Below are 26,509 nucleotides of genomic sequence, written 5' to 3' on the forward strand. Positions count from 1 at the left end.
AGTGAGGATAGTTGGAAAAGTATGAATGGTTTTAATCAACATGAATTTCACTAAAAACTTGAATAAGACCACTAATGTATAAAAGATGTAAACATTTAAAGGTTTTTCTAAAAGCTGATGCTAAACTGAATTGTTTGCTTTAAAAGTTCAACAATGCCAAAAAATGTAGGACATTGTGAGGTCTGAATTTATTTTATAACTGAAATTATGTATGCAAGTATGTGAGAAACATTGATGAAAATGCAGAAATATGAAAAAAAAAAATTGAAAAATCTCAATTGCACTGCACTGTGGAAAAACTTGGAAGTTGAAATGTAAAATTGTCAGTTGGAAGCTGAACTGCATTACCTTAATAAGCTAAGAGCTGAAATACATTGCTAGAAAAGCTGGAAGGCTCAGACAGCCTAAACTATAGGTGGCATCAGTGAAATTACCTCATCGTGAGCACCACAAGGCCTTTGCGAATGTATTGGTGTATACAATTTGTCTAGATAAAAATAAAACATGAGTCTGAAATCGCAGTTTCAAAATACTCTGTTTGCGTTTTGGCTCAAGAGAGAATGAGGATAAATAACATTATGGTCAATGAGAGATTTACCGACTGTCAAAAACTATAAATCCTATAGCTTACGTGAGCACATTAGCTGAAAGAAGACAAGAATACCTACGTTTTAATGTATGTAATTGTCTATGACAAGTAAACATTGTGGGCGTGAGAGCAAGTTATAGAGAAGAGACTAAACTTACTTTCTCAAGGCTCCGTGCTCTAGTGATGACATCACCCACTGTAAGTCACGCAATACACACCCATTATAATCGATAAAAATGCCTGAAATGAACAGTAAACTTCAACAGCTTTTTCACAAAAAAAATTTAAAAGATATCAAACTGTAAAATACAATTTCAATAGCTGAATATTTTGTGATAAGTTTTTAAAGTCCCATCATGTGCTGAAAGAGCTGAACATTTTGATATTTGAATTGTTTTTCAAGCTGAAAGTATGCTGAAGTAGTTGAAGACCAAAAAAACGTACGGAAGAAGTGGAATAATAATAATAATAATAGTAAAGAAAAGAATAACAATAATGTGAATGCTGTTGAATCAGTGTTCATACAATAAAAGCATTTGTTTTAAACATATACTTACAGTATTGTTTCCCCAACATAAATGTATCGGTACACATTTTATACCCAAAATTACATTTTAAACTAATAAAGTCCCCACATGCTGTCAGTTCTTGTGTTAAACCTAAAAGTATGAAGGGAAAATAAATATTAATAAAGCATGTTAGCATGTAGGCAATTCTTTTTTTTTTTTTTTCAAATGAGGGATTGTGCCCTGATATGTTTCACTGCTGCCTTGGGACTTAAGTGATGTCGAGGAGACAGTAGGGTGGTGATAGCTCACCTTTATCAGGGTAAATTAGGCAAAGAAGTTTACTAAGACAACTATGATGATGAATGATTTATCTGCATGCCCACACTAGTTTTTTTTTTTTTTACAGATTGCCTGTGTGGTTGTAATGGCCATCAGAAGCAATCTGAAGGATTACCAGAGTTACTTGTTTATGACAACAGGACTTAGTACTGCAATGCAGACCCACGGTGGTTGTGAGAAAATGGAATGAGCGAGAGGATTTATGGAAATGTTTGCGTGTCAGGAGTCTTTGAAGACGGTGTTGAGAGCTACATGTTCTTCGCAGTCATGCATGCTGTTGTCATTCTTATTGACCCCCCTCCTGCTCATGGAGGCTGACTGATCTCAACACTGTACAGAATGTGTGTGTGTGTATGTGTGTTTTGGTTCTAAGAGACAGCGCCTCCCTGCTGTGAAGCAAAGAGTCAGAGGCAGCAGGTGCAGCTGACGCAGATAGGCTTTTTAGCAGGCAGGGCCAGTTGGGGGACAGAAAGGGAGAGAATGAGTGAGAGACGATAGAGCAGAAAGCCACAGGAATTCAAACAAACACAAGATCAGACCTCTGACACAGTACTGGACAAATGAATTTATCGGCCCTATTCTAGTCCTTGCACAGTATGTGACAGTGAAGGGAACAGGACCTGAACTGCCGAGAGACACCAGACATTGCCTAAGCTTCAATGGTGTACGTAAGTAATGAGTGTTTTTAAGTATATGGTTTTAACAGGTCAAGCGAGAAACTGTAAGCAGTGAATATTTTGTGTGAGGCGGGTAGTTTGTGGTTGAGCCAAACAGCGGAACTCTGGTACAATTTTCCAAAGTTTAAAAAAACATTTATAAGGATGCCATAACTATTTAAAAAGCCCAGAGTATTGTGCTGCAATCAGAGTTTAGAACAAAAGGCTTCAACTCAGTTGCCTGCCTTATCTCTCATAGACTAGTTCACTAGAAAGGCCTGTTAATATGTCTGAGGTAGTCTGTGTGTAGGATATTTCTTGCCATACTTCTTGAAATATTATTAGTGTGAGTGTTAAGGAACTGCTGAAGAGACATGGGCTCTGCTCTGAGCCTGCAGTGAATCTGGTCCGCACTCTTCATTGTGTCGACAAGCCACTGTCTCTGCCTGCTCAAACCAAGTCACATAAAGACACACTGTTCAGCATGTCCTTAAAAGGGACAATTGTGGCAGAGAAAGAAAGGCAGGCAGAGAAAGTGATGGGTGGATCGTAGCCAAGTAACAGTGTTGAGACACTGTGTGCTCTTGTGTGACAGCCCTCTGTGTTACCAAGAAAAATGGCTCAAAGTGGCTGGCTCATTTCATCATATGCAGTAACGAGCATCATAGATGATTGTGTAACTCAGAGCTCACGCTGTTGCTTTTCTTCTAAACGTGTATCAGTATTCAGGTGACAAAATGTGCATATTAGATTGACCAGAATAACCAAGGGAATGCTAGTGCTCCGAATGCCCTTGATCCGTCTGCATGCTTTTCTCCGGCTGAACAACACATCCACGCACAGCTTCACCTCCTCTCCCTCTCATCTCCCCCTCGTTAGTTATCCTTCTTGGCTGTCATTGGCTGCCTCCTCTCCATCTGAACATCCTCTCGGCACACAGACAGCCAGTCAGCGGTACACCTCAGTCTCTCGGATATTCATCATTGGCTGGGGTGTGCTGTGAATGCGGATACTGTCCTTTTAAGAGGCAGTCTAGACTCAGCTGGCTGCGCTGCTCTCTCCCTGTTACTTTCTCTTGTTAGCTCGCTCCGTTCTTCTTTCTCCTGCAACACCACCACAACCTGCTGATTTGTCACTAAGCCTTCTCTCCTTCCTTTCACTCCTCCTCTCCTCTTGTCATCAGCTGTTCTATTCCACTCTCTCCTCATAATTTTATTTCCCGTCATATTACGTGCTTAGCCCCCGGTTCTATTCTCGGCCAATTTCTTTCTTTTTCAGCCTATGATTTCTCAGTGTTTCTCTCCCCAATACTCTCATTTTGTCTTTGACATTCATTCATCTCCACTACTTACACCCTTCACTGATGTGAGGAGACATGAAGGTGAGTGGAGTTGATTTCCAGGCCTACTTGTCTGTTTGTCTCAGTTTTTTGTCTTAACCATATCTCTTGTTTTTTTGTTTTTTACTTTAACTTTATAAGACATCTGGTAGATGGGAGCATCCTGTGTCCTTGGAGGCACATACTGCAGTTGTGTATGCTTCAGGTATAACAATTAGCCAGCACTGGATATGATGCTGCTGTGAGTCATCATCTGATGCTGCATGTATGTTTCTATCTCAGGTCCTTTTAGCATGTGCCTAGAGAGGAAGGGTTAGTTGATGAGAGGAGGAAGGGAGGGTTTGAATCAGTGCGTGTATAGTGCAGCCGCGTGTCAATGCAGATTGTAACTCGTGACAGTGTTTTGCACCAGCTGAGGCTGTGGTGCAGTGGCATCTCAGGCAGATTAATGAGCACTGTACAGCAGCGACAGCAAACGATTAGAGAAGTGATCACAGTAAGTAGTTTCTCTTTACAGTCATGGCACAAAACACAACAAATGTATCTAGAGGTCAATGCTGTAACAGGTAAAATGCTCTGCTCAGGTCGTGATATAGCTGGATATTCTCTTCAGTTAATTGTCAAAAAAATGTCAATATTCTCCACAGGTATTGTACATCTTCCCTTTTAAAATAGTTGGTGTCCTCTAGATATCCTCATTAAATATTCCAGCATAGATAGCTTGAAGACCTAATTTAGTCTTGTTTCCCCATGTTGTGTTTTTTGTGTCAGTGCCCTCATTATGTGTGTACTGTTTTGCCACCTGGCACCCACAAGAAGAAAATGTGTCTGCGAGAAATAATCCTCAAGAGCATGTTGCCTAACAGAGGATGTCACTTTTTAAGTGTTTTTATTTAGGGTAGCTTTTTTTAGAAGGAACAGAAGTTTATTTCAAACTGAGTATGAGATGGTAAATGGTAAAAGGACTGCACTTAAATGGTATATATGACTTTCCTACCATAGCCGACACATGGCACTGCAGTTAGCCTCACAAATCACTGCAATGGCAAGGCTGGGAGCATTGGGAGCAATCCCAGGGTCAGCATTGACTAGCTCAAGTACACTTTGACATGTAGACAGAAGGAGCAGGGAATTGAACCAGCCACGATTAGTGGGCCACTTGCTCTACCTCCTGAGCAACCCCCCCCACCCCCCCCTCCCATTTTATGTATTTTACAAACGCATAGAAATTGGCAAAATTAGAAAATCCCGATTGCAGTAAAAAAAAAAATGGTGACAATGACGGGATATAGAGTATTCAAAAAGACTGTTACAGTATTTGCTTCCATGGAGATGTTTCCAACAACAACACCAAACAATATCATAATAAGTTGTCAATCAAAATCCAGTCATAAGTCCAGTCATAAATGTCTATAAATCACTTGGGCACTATAATCCAATGTATACCCACTTAAATATTGATAGATATGCTTTTTACATAAAATAAAACCATGGATATCTCCTGGTCATAAAAAATGGGAACAGCAATCACATCGAACAGCTCCCAGATCCCTGGTGGTCTCAGGTTCAGCACCTTGGACAGCGGTCGTGACACACTTTGTGCAGAACGTTCTTAAAGATTCACCTGAGCTGAAAAAGGAAGCTGTATGTTTTGATCGTTTCAAACTGTCATGACAGCTGAACATTTATCTGGTTGATTTTTTTAACACACAATAGTCCTGCTGTGATCCAGAATCCTCCAGACAGATAAAGTCAAATTAACCACAGCTGCTGCCCCTCGTAAAAAGGAAAAAACAGTGGGTATAATAAATATGAGCAGGGCTTGTGTATTAGACATTTTTTAATTAACCATAAAGTTCCAGTTGTCATGAAATATGTGCATGTCTAAATGACAACTACATATCAACTATTGAAGACATAGTTTGTCCCCCTGTGAGTGAGTTTCCTTCACATTATCTCAAACATCTCATTCACAGTCAACAGTCATTCCTTCCCTTTGGTAAAGTAACCATTGCTGCCAGTTTTTCAAATTGAATTCATTTTACAGTTTCATCTTCTGATTATTTTGCAGCATCTCCCATGACCAGCAAAATGGCAACATTATCGTGTTGTATATTCTCAGGTAACAAAAAGCCATTATGAGTGAGTGAATCTGCGTTATAGAACGGTTTGTTTTCTTAATGGCAACCCTGACTGAGCAGATGTTACCAAATTATATTTTTGTGTGTAACGATCCCTGAAGGTATATTTCAAAACTAAGTGGTGGATATGACAACATTTAATATCTTCGCTACTGTCAAGTTTTTTTTTTTTTTAAGTAGACTGTTATTGGTAATGAGAAAAGATAACCTTCATACAGGTTGCGTAACATTTTATGTTACAAACAAAATGTTTTTTCTAATGTTTTGCTTTCAAAAGGCTTAAACTCTTTCAAATTTCAAGGTCCCAATGAATAATGTTCATCGGAGCCGTGTGGATGCTCACAAGTCACACAGCTTGTGTAGCCTTAGATGGTGATAACCCCTCTAACATACTGATGATCATATAGCCGATGTATTGGTAAGAAATCCATTTCATATGGGCTCTGTTTTGCTTGCATCAGAAAAAAAATGTGAAACTGAGTCCTGGTGCATACTGCGTTCTCCATGAATGGTTGCTGTATGTAGTAACTCATGGCAGGATTTGATATTTAAGGACATAAAGTCATATACCTCTTCATCTGTGAGAATGTACAAACATTCCCAGGCTGTGTTTTCCACGTTCACACCGTGCAGTAAACGTACAGTAAATCTCGCTGCTAACACACCAGATGTTGAGATCCGCAGACAGGCATTTTGGAGGATTCCTCACGGAGTACCAGCTTTTTGCTGACACTGTGTCACACCACCGTGACCTCATTTCGGCAGAGATATGTACAGTAGTGAACAGGGAGAAACAAATAATTATTTGATCCTGTTTGAATTGAGCAATAAATTAAACATATGATGTTTGTCAATTTAAAAGATAATTTTGCAAGTCAAGAAAGTTGGGAGTTTGTCGTAAAACTGATGAAGGATAAGACTCTGAAAATACATAATTAGAAAGACTACTCTTAGACTACTCACCCCAATGTTGCATAGGTGACATCTTGCTGAAGCAACAATGCCTGTGTGTTTCATAGGGGGACGTAATATGATAGACGCTGGATAAAACAAATCAGGTAAGATAACATCACGTGTTGTGGAACATAGGCTAAGTTAGCTAGCTAGCTAGTGAGCAAGCTGAGCAGCTAGCAAGGTGATGTATATTGTGCGAGACGAGATAAGTAGTTCACTGAGCGATTTCACACAAAACTAAGTGGTACTATGACAAACTGTGACTTTCCTGACATGCGAAATTATCTTTTAAATTCACAAACACATGTATAATCCATGGCCCAATTCAACATGGATCAAAAATTCTCTACCGTACATCTTTCTTCAGAAATAAGGTCCCATAGGGTCCACCGGAAGGGGAGGGACTTCGCCTCTCTATTAATTTCCTCTACAAAGAAAACAATAAAAATAAACATTTCACAGGTTATTAGGGTGAAGGTCGACATGTCTACATAGAGCTGTCTGATTGGTCTCTGGGCCCTCAGGCAGTCTCACACAGTTTCACTTTATATACTGAGTATATCCTGTAACCCTGACAAAGGCTATTGAAGCAAAAACACATTGTTTTTTATTATTCCCCTTAGACTAGTTGACTGTTTTACATGTTTATAGTACTGAGGAACAGTTTGAATCTCCTCTATAGCACAGCAGTCAAGGAGAGGACTCCACAGGTTACCACCAGACTACTTCGCCCTGGGGAAAATTGTTTTTATCTGCGCAACTGGGAGTGGCGGCATATGAGCTGGTGTTCATGTGTTGCACAGCAGGACGAGGTCTTCAGAAATGGACCAAGTGTCAGCTGCAGCTGTCATGTTAAGTTTCCCGGTTTAGAAAATTGTAGACCTGATTAAAAAGGCCTGGCACTTGTGTACACGCCCACACTCATGCTCATCTTTCCTCCTTCTCACACTTACACACGCTGGAACAGTGTACTCGGCTTTCTCTGGTGTCGTGTTTGACCGTTTCCTCTGTGGAGTCTCTGGTTGTGTTTGGTGGATGGCCATGTTTGACTGTGTGGTCCTCTTGAGGATGAGGTGTTCCCCCCAAATTAAACATTTACACAGGGTCTTGTGTTAATCCTTCAAGGTCTTCAACTGTCAATACAATGACTGTAAAATGTGTTATTTATACAGCACTTCATAAAAGTGTTATAGGTTTTCAAACAAAAAGGCAATTCAAATTAACATATTGTGAATTGAGGTGTTGAACATATTTAGGGTAACTTTGAAGTCTCTGCATGTTGGTGCAGACTTAATGAAATAGCATTTTAATGTTTCTGATGAACCAGTCTAGTTGTAAGGGAAAATGATATGTGACATGAAGCACTTAAGGAATCAATAGCATTTTAGAGCTTCAGATAGAGATACCATCCTACCTAGGATTTAAGTGTTGTCATTAGCAGTCTTGATGAACATGAGTTCATGACTTCAGACTTTTAGCCCAACCTCTGTCTGAAGACTCTGAATCTTTAAGACAAGGGGCACTGACCCCCGCTCTGATCTCTCTCTGGAGGGAAGCAGGTTAAGAGAATTTCCCTTCAGGGATCAACAAAGTATCACATCATTTTCTTTTTTAGAACCCCTGAGCTCTCCTTTCCTCTATAAAAAAACGTACTGTCCTGGGTTCTGTTGAGTTAATGTGAGGAAAATTAAATAAGATTTTTAACTGTTAAAAATGTTCAGTGTCACTTTAGGTACTAGATTAAGATTTTATGGAGGTCCTGAGCAGACCTGATCAAGACAGAAATTGTTATCATCTTTTTATGTGAGTGTTGTGGTTCAACAAAGGATAAAGGATAGCAGTATGTGACCTTAACTGTTCCAGATGGAGCTCTTGGTAAGGAGGAGGGAGCCGTAATTTGCCGCAGGCTATTTAGAAAGGAGCTGCCTGCCCCCACGCGATGAGGAGCACACAGTCGGTTCATGCCGAGGGAATGTGCTAGTCCGGCCTGAAAGCTGTTTACATTTAATGCTCCCCATTAACAATTGGCTTAACCATAGAAGGAAATGTGCTGCCATTAACCCCTATGACGTGACTTTGATTATGTGGCATAGACAGTCTGGGTTCTTTCTCCTCTTTTTCTTCTAAGTCATTTTGTGGTGTAGAGGTTTCTTAGGGACCACCAGAGGCTTCAGTGTTGGTGGCCCCATCTGTTTCTAAAGCATGTTGTCATTGTTGCGTTGTAAATAAGCCTTGTGGAACTTTACAGGGACGTGGGAACCTGTTTGCCGGTTGTTCTAGAGGATATGATGTGATCGACTTTCTATCAGATGAACTCAGCAAGTGCAGAGCCCACGCACTCTTATTACAACAAGAGTGATTCTGTTCTCAATTTAAGTTTCTTTAAATATTTATCAGTTTATTTTCGAAATCCACATGAACCACTCTTTACATCGGCATGAATTTGATCCCTCGCAACAGCACTTCTAGTACTTTGACTTTTACGTCACTTTTAGTTGGTTTGCCTGTTACTCCCGTTATTTCCTTCAAGCAATGTAGCATTTAAAAGGCTATTTTTTAAAAGAAAATCCAGCACAGTACTCCCTCCACATAAAACGCTATTACATCACCAGCAAACTTCACAGAGAACAATGAGGGCAGAACAGCATCACTGATCTGTTTTAACCAAATATTTCCTGGTCCAACTCAGCTAAAAACACAACAACACCAGATCCGTCAGGACGTTAGCGTGTCGTTCACTACTGAGCCTGTTCAACCTCTCCAACCAAGTCCAAATCAAAAAGGTATTCAATGTTATAAAACCACAAAAAAAGCAGAAAATCTTCACATTGTTGAACCTGAAACAAGAAATTGTTTGCTGTATTTGCTTAAACGATTATTCGATTTGCTAGTTAGCAATAATTTTCTGTAGATCAAGTTCAAAGATCGGTTCATCTCTGTATTTTAGTATTCTTTTAATAATCATTATCTACACCACTGCCCCATTCACAGGAGAATCATGCTTATTGTCAGACTGGACTTAATAGTTGTAATGTAGAGTTATTTAAATCTGAAATAATTATCTTGTCATCCTTTTTTATATTTTAGGTGACCTCCTAAATAGCTAATGTCACAGCAGTTAAGGTTTTTGTACACAAGCATTTATTTTACAAAGATGCAAGAAAATACAGAGTTACATTTTCTCTACTATATTATTAGTTTACTTAACTGAGCCCCGGATGTGCAGTTACAGTATGTGAACTGTTCCCACCTCTCGCTTCAGTAAAACATCACTGCTGATGTTCTTACTGCATTGCAGTCTTAACTTAAATCCATTCACTGAGTTTTTTATTTTTTTATTTTGTGCTGCAGCAAAGCCTTCGATTTAGTTTGAACTAGTACTCTAAAGCTTGTTACAAAACTCGTGTGTATCTTTGACGGTCACACAGCGAGCACCGTTTATGCTGAAGCTGAAAGAGCAAAGATTAGACAGGTAATGCAATTAGCCATGCAAACATCCACCAGGCTGTCAGTAGACTGTCTCTTGGTTCACATTTCTATTTTAGTAAGATCAGAGTGATCACAATGCTTTCAGGCATTTCAGGAAGTGCTACAAAATTTTGATGTAAAACATTTAATATCCTTGCTAATTGTGCCTATTATCAGTCAAGAGCATCACTGCGTCAGACATGAATGTGATATTGGTTGAGATAGTTTAGTGGTCTAATATAGAAACCCACTAAATGATATATTCCTGTCAAAGTGTGTGTGTGTGTGTGTGTGTGTGTGTCAAAGGAAAAACCTGTGAAACGAAAGCAGGTCTGGCAGAGACGTCTGCCACCCTGTTGTGTTGAGGATACGGTGTTAACAGTGTACTCTAATGTTGGGTTCTTTGCTCATATCTCATTCTGGATACTGTGGTCTTTTTATAGTCTCAGCGCTAACAGCAGGCCCTCTGAATGATCTGATTCGATTTCTTTGAAGTGCATACTGTGATGTCCTATTGTGGCTATGTGAGATGTCTCAGCTTTCCCCACAGCAGTGCACTGCTCCCCGTTTCATCAAAGCCCAGTCTGCATCGTCATCAATCAGTTGTTGTTGTATGTTGTCTTCATAAGTTCTCCTCTCACTTGGTCCCTCCCCTCCTTTTTTGTTTTAGGTTTCCTGAAGAAATCACAGGGAGGTGTTGTTGATAAAGAGTAATCATGGCTTATGACACTAATCTGTTTCTGTGTCTCTTTTTTCTTGTTTCTCTGGCAGGTGAAGGATCGCGCAGACAGACGGTCTCACACTAAGCTATGGAATGCTTCCTGCACCCACCATCACTAGTCTCGAATCTTTGGACTGAGCTCCAAACGCTTAGTTAGCGGCTGTGCTTCTCCCCTCAAACTCTTTATAACCAGGGGACGAAGAAAGGAGTGGACTTAACTTAAGTCCTTTGCTAAAAGCGCACAGAGCAGCACTTCTTTTTTTTTTTTTTAAAGAATATTTAAGCTATTTTTGTTTTTGTTTTTCGCCACTTGGATTTTTTTTGCTCAGTGAAAACATATCAAGATGGATCTGACGCCGTATCTGTGGATGGTGATCCTTGGCTTCATCATTGCCTTCATACTGGCCTTTTCAGTGGGCGCCAATGATGTGGCCAATTCTTTCGGCACAGCGGTGGGGTCTGGCGTGGTCACATTGAAACAGGCCTGCATCCTTGCATCTATCTTTGAGACACTGGGCTCAATGCTGCTCGGGGCCAAAGTGGGTGAGACGATTCGAAAGGGCATCATAGATGTCAACCTGTACAACGAAACAGTGCCCGTACTCATGGCAGGGGAGGTCAGCGCCATGGTCGGTAAGTTGGACTCAATTTTACATGGAGTGTACAGCTGAAGTGATTAGTCAATTATTATTTTAGTCACTTTTCAAGCGAAAATGCCAAATATTGTCAGCTTTAATATTGTGAGGGTTTTCCACCATGGGCACTTGGAAGAATAATCAACAGATTAATTTGATAATGAAAATAATTGTCAGGCGCCGCCCTGAAATACATCAAGAGAAACCTCTGTGATTATCACTGTTAAGATGTGAACATTGTGATGTGTTTGCAGAGTGAAATATCCCTCTAGGTAAACATTTGCTGTTCATGTTGTTTGGGAAATTAGTAACATGGAAAGATGGATGTTAGGACTGAAATGAACAAATGGTGAAAACTGCGGTTCACAAGTTCATACAGCCCAAGGTGCCTTGTTTTGTCTCAACAACAGTCCAAAATCCAAAGATTTTGAATTTACGATGATATACAACAAAGGCAAGCATAAAATCCTCTCATTGGAGAAGCTAGAAGTGAAAGTTTGGCATTTTTGCTTGATAAATAACTAATGCAGATAATCAATTATCCAAATTGGCGGGCAAATTCAGATTGTAGATTCATATAAATACCTCGGCACTTGGCTTGACAAACTCTCATTTCCGACCCATGTGGAACATCTAACCAAAAAACTGAGAAGAAAAATTGGTTTCCTGTACAGTAATAAGTCTTGTCTTTCAATTTTCAGTATCATGTATCAGTTTCATCTCATGTCTGTTTTTGATTATGATGACATTCTTTACGTGCATGCTTCATCTGCCACATTGACGCTGCTTGATGCAGTATATTACAGCGCTCTGCGTTTTATTACCGGTGATGCATTGTATTTTGTATCAAAAAGTGGGCTGGCCCTCTCTCACCATCCGGAGAGAGCAACATCGTTACTGTTAATTTACAAGGTTTTATAGTATGTGGCAAGATTCCCCTGTATCTGTCTTCGCTGCTAAGTTTCACCAACACAACATATCAGACATGCTCACAGACACACATTAGACTTGTCATGCCCCGCATCAACAGTAATTTAGGACAGATTGCTTTTAACTTTTATGCTCCTGACAGATGGAACAGGCTTCAGGACTCACTCAAATTAGAGCGCCTGGTTTCCATTGAGACGTTCGGGGTGATGGTTGAAGATGCGTTATATAGGGACTGCTCTTGTTTTTAATAGCCCTCTAATTCGCCTACATCTGTGATTTTCATTCGATTTCATTGTTTATATGTACTGTCATTTTTTGATTTATCATTAATGTTTTGTTTTGTTTGTTTGTTTACCTATGGTAATTTTTATATTGTTTTATAATCATATTATTTTGGGATCATATTATTTATGATCATATTTATATGTACTGTAATTTTGGAATTGTTTTTCGTTTTTTTATATGCGCTATAATTAGGGCGTCATTGGAAAAGAGAGCTTCCTCTCAATGGCCCTCCCTAAATAAATAAAGGTTATAAATTGTTGCCGCTTAATAAACATATCATAATTTAATGTATTTCAGCTTTTGCAGAGCAGGCTCTGCCATTCCCTCTGCTATGCACGTTTACTAGTAATTTGAACACGTGTTGGTTGATGTTTACTCCTGTAAATGCCTCATGTGCAACTTTAATCAGATCACAAGTCAAGTGAGATTTTTTTCATATCCTGACCTGAGGGCAAACACAATCAAATGTCAGACTTTTCGAATACATGTAATATTCACACATTCTCCTGTAAGATTATTGATACAGAATCTAGATACAGCCCTTACAAACAGCTCTGAGCTGCTGTGATCAGAGTCCATGCGCACCCATACTGCCCTCCGAATGTCCATAGGATTACATGTTTGAGGTTTTCCCAAAATGAAAAAAAGCTTCTGCAACTCTTCATCTAACCATTTGTGGCTTTAAATGTTTTTCTTTTTGCTCACAAATCAAAACTAAACTGCTATATTACAAACTCTAGGAGTGTTTGTTTTGTACTCAAGTTGGTAAAAGTTCATTTGAAGAACATCTGCACTTTGATTTCTGAACCTCCTTCTTTATTGGATTTATGAGAGATCTCATAAAAGTGTGTCCTTGCAAAGTTTCAAAGCAACATCCTCACAAACAGTGCGGGAAAAAAATGTAACCTATTTTCAGATAAACCTTATGATTAAACATTTCCAGAGAAAGGCCTGCCCTTGTCTTCCTTCATTAAAACCCATTTACAGTGAAGCACAAGCCAACAGTAGCTTTACTCATCAAAATTTGATTACCTCCATAAATGAATTGTGCAGAACAGAAAACAATGGGGCTCTTGCTGAGACAATGCCGTTTTAATGACAGAGTGACTGCTGGAAAACGGTGATAAATAAGGCGACATTATGCACAGGGGGATTGCTGTGTCCCTGAAAATTCACGTGTGACGGGCTGCCACAAGTGAATGTTGGGGAAACACTGAACAGTTTTCTTAATCTCAAACAGGAAACATTTTTCACCGGCTTATTGTTTATACAGTATGAGAATACTGAGAAAAATGCTTTGATTCTTTCCAGCAGGTTTTATTGTTTCACTAAGGTTCACAGAAACACAGAAATACAGTATATCCTATACTGTAGCCTACAGGTCAACGTCTAATTTAGGGCTTTAAAAAAAGACGTCCAAGTCTGACAATGAGACCCTGAGGTCTTATTATTCAAATAATGGACTCTGTTGCCTATAAATAAATTGACCTGTGGGATTGAAGATTGTGTTAACAGACCTCATGGAATGTTTGTCTTGATAAATCAATGTTTTGATAAATTAACCATTATCTTTTTTGTTGTTTGTCATTATGAGCGCCTGGCTACAGATTCATTTTTGCAGCAGGCTTTCAGTGTATCTCAAAATGTGCCTTTGTCAAAGATTAAAGTAGTAAGCTAATGTAAATGAATGAAGCACTGCGATTACTGTATCTCATTTAGCCATTTTAGATTTTAGTATAGCCTACATGTGCAGTTTTTTTTTTTTCAACTTTTTGATTCAACTGTGCTTGTACAGTATGTACCTGCAGTTTTGAAATTATACTGAAACTTAAAATACGGGTTCGCTTGTGCCAACCTTTACAAACTATACAAACCTAAAGTATTACTTTTGAATTTCAAAACACATTTAAGATGTCATGTCATGTCACATGCTGTCATAATGCAGTTTTAAAAAGTATTCAATCCAAAAAAGTAAACCACAAACAGAAGCACAATGTTACGAACATTTGTGCACAAAAATGACACAATGATGCAATTCATATATGTGGCATTGTTTTCTCTAGGTTACATCTTGTACTTGTCTTTGTTCCAGAACTACATTTTTGATGGAAAACAATTGAATATGAAACATTTCTGAGATTTGTGTCTCTGTTTCGATCACAGGTTCAGCAGTCTGGCAGCTAATCGCTTCCTTCCTCAAACTGCCCATCTCTGGAACTCACTGCATTGTTGGTGCCACCATTGGCTTCTCCATGGTGGCCATCGGCACCAAGGGCGTACAGTGGATGGAGCTTGTCAAGATTGGTAATTTTGTGTGTGTGTTCTTGTTTAACTATATTCGTGGGGTCCAAAAACCGGGAATACAGTATACTTGTGGGGTTCGGACAGCTTTGTGGGGCCAAAATGCTGGACCCCACAAGGTTAAAGGTCTGTTTGAGGGTTAAGACTTGGTTTTAGGATTAGGGTTAGAATTAGGTTAGGGTGAGGGTAAGGGTTAAGGTTAGGCATTTAGTTGTGATGGTTAAGGTTAGGGTAAGGGGCTAGGGAATGCATTATGTCAATGATGGGTCCCCACAAAGATAGTGAAATGCACGTGTGTGTGTGTGTGTGATGATTACTGTATATCCTTATGCCTGCATATGATTATTCTTGGTGTATACAGTGTACAATTTGTATGTAATATTAACATTAAAGAATTCACAGAATATAAACTAAATATCGCCACACTGAGATGTTCCCAGTACAACTACAGTGACGTTATACCTCAGAAAGTTTTTTAGCTCTGCAATACGTTAAAGGTGGTGACACACCTCAGAGATGGTCAGTGAGCGTCTACCGCCCTAGTTTTTGCGGTGTGTCCCGCACCGTCGCCACTAGTTGACCCTCATCGGCTTTTTTAGTGTCAGAGCTGTCAGTGAGAACAATCACTCTGATTTGCTGGTCAGCTTAAGCGAATTTGTGCGCGAGAAGAAAAACGGAAGTGAGGAAAGCAAGCAAACGACTAAAGTCGTGCGTACACGCAGAAGGCTTTTCTGATTTTGTTTAACTTCATCTGATCAATCAAATACACAGAGCTGTCAAAACTGGCCAAAATATGAGTTTTGAATGTTTAAAAAAAAAAAAGAAATCGACTTTTCGAGGTTCGACCTTTTCAAATATCTATTTTTGCATGCATGTCCATAAGAGGGCAAGTGTACAACGACATACACAACTATTTGTAAAGGTATATTTATTTCAACATAAACTCGTCTTTTAAAAATAAAACTAATAAAAAGATGTCCTGTACCGTAAAACATAATTTAAAGACTGTAGACCTCTCTCCCTTTCTCTCTCTGCACCGTGGTTGGTGCAAGACAGAGAACTGATCTCCCTAGCAAGCAAGCTAGCAAACTAGCCAGCTATGCGCAGCTGGCTGATCTTTTCCTCTGCTTCCCCACTGAAGGGAGACTTCGTTGTCGACAGAACAGATGACAGCCCGGGAGATGGACAAGCTAGCTAGCCATCTCCTGGCGTCTGCTGTCGTCCCGGCGGGGAGTTAAGCAGTGGGACTGACGGCTGTGCTGTGCCGCTGGCTGATTCAGGCAAACAGTGTTGTTGTATGTGTCATAGCAATGGTTTTGTATATCTGGTTTCCCTTTTTGAACGACGGATAGATTGCTGCCGCCTGCTGGCATGGAGAGTTATTTCCTCTCACGCTGGCGCAGAACGTACTTGCCCGTCGACTGTAGTCTTTGCGATGTGTTCAAGTGCCACTTTTTGGCCAAGACACAGGTGACATGAGGCGAGGCCACAGTTGAACTTCTTTGCCACTAGTTCTTTGCTGTCTGCCTAGTGTGTCAGCACCTTAACAGTAATCATCAGTTTGTTTTCAGCAAGGATTACTCCTTTGACCATTTTACACAGCGAGTAGTCTTTATTAGAAGAGGCAGAGTTAGCATTTTCTTCACCCTTGAGCCTCAGCTAGAGGAAGAAATCTGGCTTTCTTCACCTGCATGCATAAACCACAGCTTAATTTAAAAAGGCCATACATGTTCCTTTAGAGTTGAAAGTCATTCTGGGAAATGTAGGAAATTACTGAGGTAAATGAACAGAAATGAGCCATGTTGGGGAAATAAAATGGGAACAAAAAGACAGTTGTAACACTTGATCATTGCTGCCCGACGATACTGTTTCAATGAGTGATTGTAGTCTGCTGTTTTTTTCTGATGACGTTTTCTCCTCCCTCTCCAGTGTCATCGTGGTTCATCTCCCCATTGCTCTCTGGGCTCATGTCTGGATTTCTCTTCCTGCTCATCAGACACTTCATCCTCAGAAAGGTGGGCTCACATTATTATACTGACACTAACACACACATAAGCACAAATCCCTCCTCATTGAATTTATAATCAATAAGCCTTTACATCAGGGCACTAGAATACTTACCATGACAAATAATGTTGTATGACTGTCCATGAAGTGGTGGAATAGAGTGAGTCGTTGATCCACGAGTTTCAATACTAGAATTTAGACATACACGTGTACACACAACCCTTTCCAAAGATTTTCAGCACAGATAAAAATCCATTTGATTTGGCAACACCTGCAGATCTGCTATTTTGCAACAGACAATCTCTGGCAGACCAGGAAGAAAAACGTGGTGTAGATCATCCTGAGGTCACAACTGCAGGATTATGTATGAATGAGTCATAAGACGATTTGTTACTGTATAGCTGGGTCAAAATAATCTCTGTCTCTGCAGGCTATTTGCATCAGGAATATTTAATCGTTTTATTATATTCATACTGTGTTAAGATTTGATAATTTTCAAGACAATGGTTTAGTATGTAGATGTGAGACTTTAAAACCTCTGTAGATCGGTCTTATTGGACGTCAGGCTCCTCATAATAGTAAACCACATTGTGCAAGAGTGAACTGTTTTACCTCACCACCTGCTTTCACCTGAACTGGTTAATGAACGGCCCTGTTTACACTTACACTCACACATAATTTAGCTCTGACACAAAAGTGACTGTAATGACAGATTAACTTACATTTCGACTTGTGCATTTTTATATTTTAAACCAGTCGCTTTCCTTGCCCAGAGTGATGTATAGTTAGTGAGAAGAAATGTTCATTTTCCTCCTCAGGAACACTAAATCAAAAAAAAAAAAATCACATGTAAAATAATGACATTGTTGGTCCTCTGCATTACATCAGCATTACACAAAACTCTTTATACATCTTAAACCAAAACATTAACTCATTATTTTGGTTTTTAATTACTAATTTGCTTGGAATCATTCAGTATGTAAAACAGTGATGATCCCATCATATCACCTTGAAATGAAACTACATGAACAAGAACAATGACTTATCACTTATGCATATGTTTAAGCTCCATCATAATATCAGAAACTCCACTAAAAATTTGAGCCCGACCGATAAAGGATTTTTAAGGCCGATATCGATACAAATATTTGGGGATTTAAAAAGCCGGTATTCAGATATATCGGCCGATATATATTTAAAAAAAAAAAAAAAAAGAAATCCAGAAACGCATAACAAAACATAAACAGATTTCCCTAACATTAGTTATTTGTAGTTATTTATGAGTCCTCACTAAAATAATATGATAATGCAGTGTAAAAATAAACTTTTGTTTTATTGTCACAACAGAACATCAAAATATATTAAAGTTCTGATAAATAAAATGTATAAAAATACAAACTTAAGATATGAAACTTAAAGGGTTAAACACGAGTGTTGCCAACAGGGACGTTGTAGAGCGCCATCTGGTGGACAAACTATGCAACGCCAACACTCAGAACATGGTTGAAGGGGGTTCCGTCCGTTTTGATTTTATTTTTTAAATATCCATTTATCGGCCATTATAAATGCCGATACCGATAGTTTGGAAAATGCCTAATATCGGCCGATAATATCGGCCCGCCGATATATCGGTTGGGCTTTACTAAAAATCTATTTGTGTGTTTGCTACATAGGATGACTCTGTCCCCAACGGCCTGCGAGCGCTGCCCCTCTTCTATGCCACCACTATTGGGATCAACACATTCTCAATCTTGTACACTGGAGCCCCATGTAAGTGCTAAACGGCTATTCTTCCTAATAGAGAAACTATCTCTGTTTATTTAGTCTGACACCGATGTACGATCAAATTATCATCTCAGCCTTAACGGGTGATGGTGCCAATGTCGTTTGCTTGCTCAAAATTCCTTTTGAAGGTGTGACAAGAGTAAAACATTATTATACTTTGAAACTACTTGCAAGATGTTATTTTCTGAATCCTGTGTGTGTTCATTGATTGCAGTGCTTGGGTTAGAGATGCTACCAGTGTGGGCCATCTTTCTCATCACTTTAGCTGAGTCGCTGATCTGTGCAGCCCTGGTCTGGTTTATTGTATGTCCCTGGATGAGGAGGAAAATAGCAAGTAGGTATCTGTGTGTGTGTGTGTGTGTGTGTGTGTGTGTGTGTGTGTGTGTGTGTGTTTTGAGTCTTTCTCACGCCATCTGAAAGCCCAGCACTATGACCTGGGCCTAAAAACAGAGCCTTAGCCTCCGCTTGGACACTGTGCTCTGACACCAGAACAAGGGATGCCAGCGGATGTGTTTTCTCATTGGCCTCTGCCAGAGCTACCAAAGAAACCCTGTGAACTCTGTGTAGTGCTCTAGTTGCTCTCCTTAGACACTTAGCTTTTCATTTTTTTTATTTTTTTTTTAGGCATATAGCTACTTGGCCAGATGCAAGGGGTTAAGATCATAGCCTGCAGTGTAGAAAGCTTTCAGATGAAGTTCAGAAATTGTTTCCCTAATGGGAAAATCAGCCTGCAGCAAAGCAGACAACTCTTTAAAACACATGACATATTGAATAAAACAGTGGAAAGAGCAGTAGGTGGAATATCTGAGAGAATGGTTTACATAAACATAGCAGTATCTGTTAAATTTAACTTAATATCATGCAGGATAAATAAGAACTTCTGTTTATTGCCACAATCCAGACTAAGATATAAACACTTCCAAGTCTGAGATGCCAGTAATATTTCCATATTGATAGACATGATAGATGCTGATGTTAAAATAAAAATTAAGGATAATATAAAACAGAAACTTTACTAGATTTATAGAACTTAAACAAAAGAAAGTGCTGTTATTGAAGCGGTAACGTCCACATTGAGGCTTAAAATAGAATGATTGATTGTTTTCTTGAACTTTCTTTGACCCTGCACACGAGTGCCGCCGACTTGATCTGTTGCTCAACGTGTCATCGCCTCTAAATGCCTGTGAGGATTATAGGTATTATCCGTCCTAATCTGGATATTGCTGCATCCGTCAAAGTGAATCAGGCGGCGGCTGAGTTTATGGGTTTGTACTGAGGGGTGTTTTGAGGAGTTGGGGGGGGCATCAGGTTTGTCAGCCCTGGGATTAGTTTGGATTAGCTGATGGCTATACTTGTTTGTGGAATGTTGCTACACAGTCTTTCACTTTTTACACACTTTATGTCCTGGAACCAGGCTTTTTTTAAAATTGATTATTATTGATATTAGAGCTGAGTAACAATGCAGTATCAACAAAAAACATGCATAGAAAAATGATCTTGAAAAGATGTAATCTGTGTGCCAAATTATTGATTCACTTGTAAAACTCTTGAACTGATTTTATCAGCTCGTTGATGCTTGCCAGATGGGAAAAGGACATTTACAATAACTTCAAATGCACCACGACGCTATAGTTTACCAGTTTCATTGAACCGTCTGTGTTGTTTTTCCGACGGTAGCTGCAGATTGTTACATGCCGGTGTTGAATCCTCTACAGTAAAACACAGTCAAACTTTACACCGTTTAGCGTTAGCTGTCAGCATTTTAACCATTTTTAATCCAGCTACTAGCTAGCGGTAGGCTAACGTTAGCTGCTGTTGAGTATAGTGTTAACTAGCTAGCTAGCGGTAGGCTAACGTTAGCTGCTGTTGAGTATAGTGTTAACTAGCTAGCTAGCGGTAGGCTAACGTTAGCTGCTGTTGAGTATAGTGTTAACTAGCTAGCTAGCGGTAGGCTAACGTTAGCTGCTGTTGAGTATAGTGTTAACTAGCGTCACGTGCAGCAGTGTTTGTGTATCGTCTATTTCAGAGCATCCGAGAGAAGCGCAGACATATCAGTGGCACCAGATTTCGGTAGCCAGGGATGGCAGGAAGAAGATTTTTACAAGTAAATGTTCCAATCAATGATCCAGGCAGCACATTCTCGTCTTCCTCCTTCATTTTACAGTCCAATGGTGGCTAGAACGGCTCCGGGTCAAACGTCAATATGAAATGGATTAATCTGCGTTATATTTTTTTAACGCGTTATTTTTTCTCAGATTAATTCATCGAAATTAACGCGTTATTTTGACAGCCCTAATTTTTTTATGTTTCACTATCGTACTGTAAATGATCACTCAGACATATTAGAATGTAGGCCTGGTGTGTAAATACAGTTGTAATTACTATACAAGGCCGTGTAAACTCTTTGTATTGTGATATTCTGTCTTTCTAGGATGCTCTCTTAACTAAACCCTCCATCACTTGATTTCCTCCAGGTCGTCTAAAGAAGGAGCAGGCGCTATCTAGGATCTCTGATGAGAGTCTGGACAAGATACCTGAAGAGGAGGAGGAGAGCCCCGTCTTTAAGGAGCTACCAGGAGCTAAGGGCACAGATGAGGCTGTGTTGCCGCTCACCGGGGGCAACAGTGAACGGAGTACCCGCGACTCCAGTGGAGAGCTCACCAACGTGGCTAATGGAGGCAATGTCCTGCCAAATGGCAGGGCGTACGGTAAAACTAGAAGATTATTTTTGTGCCAGTAGATTACTATATCTGTTCAGGAAGAACAAAAAGAATGAATGGAAACTGTTCATTGTGTAATCTGTGTGGACGGGGAGGGTAACAGTTGTTCTGTTGCTACATTATTGTGATTTTGAGAGGTCAGGATATTAGGAAGAAACAAAAACTAAGTCTTAGTGAAGCTATAACATTAATGGTGATTGAAATGCTTTGCATGAACATGACTTTGTACAATGAATATAAAACATACACAACAACATAACAATAAAATACAAATTTTCACACAAAATCCAATAATTTTTCATCCATCAATGTGTAAATAAAAGAGAGCCTATATTTATCAGTACAAACAAATATATTCCATATCTTTTCAGCCTAAAAACAATTTTTTTTAAATAAAAAAATGGAATTAACTGAACTCTACAGAAATGGCTTCAAGTCTAGTTCCTCATTGATCCCTCTTGGGCTTAAAGTGCCCAATTTAAAAAGAAATAAAACGGCTTCTCTATAGTCTCCTCTCTTAAAATACCTTTTCAGTTTCTGTATATTTTGGGTAAGAAACTCTTAAGAAATGTGCTGCTATTGAATACTACTTAACTCCTAAACATTGTGCTTCAGGCCGGACCCACTCGATGACCAACGGCTGCCTGAAGTCACCCATCTCTAATGGCAGCTTCAGCTTCGATGGCCACATGCGCAGCGATGGCCAGGTGTACCACACAGTGCACAAGGACTCAGGTCTGTATAAAGACCTGCTTCACAAAATCCACCTGGGCCGCATGGATGACACCGATCGCTCCGGCTCCAACGCCGGCCCGGCAGACAACAACTACCGCCTGCTGCGGCGCAACAACAGCTACACCTGCTACACAGCAGCTATATGTGGCATGCCCGTCCAGCCGCTCATTCGCACAGAGTCACGCGATGACAGTGAAAAGCTGGTAGGAGAGGGAGGCGGCAGGAGCAACAGCGTGTCCTACTCCAAGAAGAGGGTACGCTACGATAGCTACTCATCGTACTGTAACGCCGTGGCGGAGGCTGAGATTGAGGCAGAGGAGGGTGGGGTGGAGATGAAGCTGGCCACAGAGCTGGAGGGGGTGGACGAAGAAGGGGCTCCTGCTCCAGTGCCTCTGGACGACTTGGCCGAGGAGGAGCACGAGGAGAAGGATAAGCCTGAGGTGTTCCTACTTTTCCACTTCCTGCAGATCCTCACCGCCTGCTTTGGCTCCTTCGCCCATGGAGGCAACGATGTCAGGTGCTGCCCACAGGACATACAACATTCCATATAGACAATGCAGTTGTCAAATTATTGTCAATTACCCTAGCACCCAATCATATATTTTGTTATTTCTGAAGTTTTTTGCCCTATTAGGTTACATACAAGTAATGTTTCTGTAACTAAAAATAGATATATCTGCTTTACTCTGCTAGATCTTTTTGTCCTTGTGATGTTCAGTCAGTCATAAATACTAGAAGAGCTGCCTGAGTTTGTAATCTATTTTCTCACCTTCGCAGTAATGCCATTGGGCCCCTGGTGGCGCTGTGGATGATCTATGAACAGGGCGGTGTGATGCAGGATGCTGCCACTCCCATCTGGCTGCTGTTATACGGTGGTGTAGGCATCTGCGCTGGCCTGTGGGTGTGGGGCCGCCGCGTCATTCAGACCATGGGGAAAGACCTGACTCCCATCACCCCCTCAAGGTGAGAAAGCCACCGCATGGGAGAGTGGGTGGAGGAGTGTGTGTCTGTGCCTGTGTCTGTATTTATGGAAATGGGTGAGAAAGAAAGAATTGGATAAGAGGGAGGAAGACTGTGGCAGGGGTGAACTTTCCTACTTGTTTCAAAAAGCCTCAATATGCTGACACACAAGTCCATCCGGTGCAACAGCATCCTTGGTAAGTATTTGTTAGTGTTTATGTGCACACAGATGTATCAGAATGCAAAAAACAATGTCTTTAATACGGCTGTTAAATTTTATTGAACGAGTAATTGCAATTCAACTGACATTCATAAACCCCACACTATGCTGGCAGTGTAATGCGTGGACCTAAGGCAGCGCAATCACGTTTAGAGCGGCTGCTCTGTTGCCTTGAGTGCTCCCTGTTTACAGGTACAGTAAACTTGTCTGACTAATCAAGGACTTTTGCTTCGTGCGTGCACTGATTAACCACTCTCTACTTCCCATACAGAGCTGCCGCTGCAGGCAAAAGGAATTTTAACTACACAGGCAACCTGCAAGTACAATCTTGTACTTGAATTTTCCGTCTGTTGCATCTGTACAATACAAAAGTGAAAGGATATGTTTTTTCATCATCGATCATTTGTTATCCCAGAGATTTATGAAAAAAATATTGATGATACATATTTCATGATCTCTGAACAACTTTTCAATTACAATTTTTAACAATAATCACACAGTCATCCTACTCAAACTGTAACTTTGCTAGAACTAATTATTTACTGTTATGTAGACATCTGCTGTAATCATTTTCTCGGTAGTAGCCCTTTGCATAGCGAATGAAGTAGGAATAATACACTCTATTTTTCTTCAGCCCTTTGACCTATTACATAATAATTCTGAATAAATAAGTAGTCTTTGGGACCACAACACAGCCCTAGAGCAAACTTTGTGCAACAACCTCAGCAGCGGACTTCACGCATCCATAACTACTGCTGCTCCTCTGTCCTTGAGATCGATCTCTCTCTCTCTTTCTGTTGTCCCCTCGTCTTCCCACGCATAAGCTGAAGAGAGCGTGTGTGTGTGTGTGTGTGTGTGCCTGTGTGCGTGCATACCTCAAGAATGTTTGTGTGTATAGTGTCTGCTGAAGATAGCTAGGCTCTATGCCTGCAGGACATTGTGTGGTGAAATTACTGTATGTGTGCACGCATGCATGCACGCATATTAAGGTCTAATTGTTCGTGCAAGTTTTTTGTGTGTGTGTACTCCGTTGCCTGGCAGAAACATCACACAGGGTAACAGGAAGTTGTTTGGCATTCTGGATGAAGAGAAGTAGAGCAGGAAGGGTGAGGGAGGGGCAGAGCCACAGTGGGATCCTGGACTCTCTTCTCCAACCGCAGGGAGCGACGCCAGCCTGACTCCTTCTCTTTTTTCCTTTTTCTTTTTCCCCTCTGTCCTCCTTCTTTTTTTCCATTCCTTTCCTTCCTACTCTCTCCTGTAAATCTCTATTTTTGCAGTTTACCCTCTTATTCTTCCCCTTGCCCTCACTAATTCTGTTTCTTCCATTCCTTCCCGTTTTCGTCTCCTCGCTGCAGCTTCGTCTTGTTTTTTATCGGCGCCTCACCTCTAAATCTTTCTCTCTTCTCCCCAAAGTCCCGCAATTGTTCTCACTCTCATTATTTCTTCCTCTTCATTTCTCCTTCTCCTTGGCCCCTCTCTCTTGCTGTGTGCCTCCTTTCTTTCTTTCTTAATCGCCCTCTTTCCATCACCAGCTTAGTCTTTTTTTCCAGGACTGAAAAGACAAATTTGCTCTGGTTCACAGTTCTAGAAGGTCTCTTTCCGCCAATGTCTGTTTCCATGCATCAATCTGACAGAAGGTTGTTTGGGGTAAGGACAGGAAAGTGTGTCTGTGTGGGTGTAGTTTGTGTAACTATAGTCTGTGGCTGAGCATATAATTTAGTAGGCACAGTGGACTTGAACAGTGCAGTGTATCACAGCCATCAAAACAGTTTTTAAAGTTGAAATATATATTTTCATCATTCTGGACAGCTCTCCTGTTGAACCACCACAGGGTCGGACTGCTGCAGTTCTAACTGGCCTCACCGAGTCTCTTTTGTGATGAGCTCATCCTGTGTGGCACACTTGTATATTTGGCTTGCTACACAAATGTTTGTAGTTGCCATTAGAGGTGGAGTAAGCAGTGTCTGCAGTGGCCAGAATATGACCTGTCTTCAGAAAGACTTTCTCCTCTGCCATTCCTGATGAATTGGCCTTTTTCACAGAAGACATTTTGTCTTGTCAAAAAAAAACTGGGGAACATTAAGAGCTCAGTTGCTGATCACAGTTGCACACAGACACACACAAATTAGACATGAGGGATTACTTACTTGATGACATACTTTTTTGGGGCTTTTTTGCCTTTGCTAGCATTGAGTGAAGGGCTGACAGGAAATGATTCGAGAGATGGGTATGACATGCAACAAAGGTCGCTGACCAGAATTGAACCGAGTAGTTGCAAACGCCTGATCAGCGTCTTAACTTCAATGAAAGAAGCGCCAGCTAATTATTCAGTTTCAAATTGCTTTCTCAATCATTTTTCTCTCTCTTGCTATTATAAAAATCTGTAGTTTTCCATCCCAAGCTAATGTCCAAATGTTTGTTTGTGTGTTGGGATGGTGGGGAGGGGGTAGATTAAGAAGAAGAAGAAGAAAAAAAAAAAAGGTTTTCTTTTCCAGTGCGCCTACTGGTCTGGTGTCAAAGTGTGAATAGTGTTTGGAAACGGGACATGGCTTAAGACAAAGTGTCTCCTAGTCAGCGCGAGGCACAAACACACTCCATGATGCTCTGTGGATCACATGTATCACTCTTTATGAGTTGCCTACCAACATTTAGGACCTGATAGAAATGCTTTCTTTATTTTGTGTGTGTATGTGTGTTTCAGAGAGAAATAAGAGTTTGATTACTGTGTATTTTGTTTCCTTTGTGTGTGTGTTGAGCATAGTTTAAAGAGCAATTCTATTATGGTATTACTATTAATGTGGACCTTGCCATCAGCAGCACATTCCAGACATTAAAATGAAGGATGTCTCTTTGTTTCCCCCTCCTCTCCCCTCCCTTCTCCGCAGTGGATTCACTATTGAACTGGCTTCTGCACTCACAGTCGTGTTAGCTTCCAATATCGGAATCCCTGTCAGTACCACGCACTGCAAGGTATGACTGAGTGGCCCTCCAGCTGGCCTCTCAACTCCCCTCCAGGCATTTCCAGGGGACAGGAAGCTCACACTGCCTCCGAGGGCACCGGGTTGGAAATACACACATTACTTTAGTCCAAATCAACAACCCTCGCATTCAAATCATTTCTGTAGATTTTACACATTTTTATGGCTATATTTATGCCAGGCAATCTTTGTTCATCTCTTTTTCCTGGTTGTTGATAAAATGATAAAATGCATTTC

General features: G+C 40.4%; 1 protein-coding gene across 11 annotated transcripts in view; it reads left to right on the top strand.

Moving 5' to 3' along the window:
- The window catches only part of slc20a2 (solute carrier family 20 member 2), a 65,242-nt gene that overhangs the window by 30,475 nt on the left and 8,258 nt on the right, over window positions 1-26,509 (top strand). For 6 of the 11 annotated variants that reach the window (XM_031305707.2, XM_031305708.2, XM_031305713.2 and 3 more), the window contains 9 exons: window positions 10,767-11,349; window positions 14,730-14,870; window positions 16,797-16,882; window positions 18,548-18,644; window positions 18,874-18,993; window positions 21,134-21,367; window positions 21,995-22,631; window positions 22,892-23,077; window positions 26,180-26,264. In XM_031305707.2, coding sequence (XP_031161567.1) covers window positions 11,061-11,349; window positions 14,730-14,870; window positions 16,797-16,882; window positions 18,548-18,644; window positions 18,874-18,993; window positions 21,134-21,367; window positions 21,995-22,631; window positions 22,892-23,077; window positions 26,180-26,264 — 1,875 coding nt within the window. In that variant the 5' untranslated portion in view covers window positions 10,767-11,060. Of the gene's footprint in view, window positions 1-1,885; window positions 2,106-3,145; window positions 3,475-10,766; window positions 11,350-14,729; window positions 14,871-16,796; window positions 16,883-18,547; window positions 18,645-18,873; window positions 18,994-21,133; window positions 21,368-21,994; window positions 22,632-22,891; window positions 23,078-26,179; window positions 26,265-26,509 lie in introns of those variants that run through there. The other 5 variants (XM_031305716.2, XM_031305710.2, XM_031305712.2 and 2 more) reach the window with 5 other exon arrangements.

The sequence above is a fragment of the Sander lucioperca genome, chromosome 2, assembly GCF_008315115.2.
Source record: "Sander lucioperca isolate FBNREF2018 chromosome 2, SLUC_FBN_1.2, whole genome shotgun sequence".
Classification (NCBI taxonomy): Eukaryota; Metazoa; Chordata; class Actinopteri; order Perciformes; family Percidae; genus Sander; species Sander lucioperca.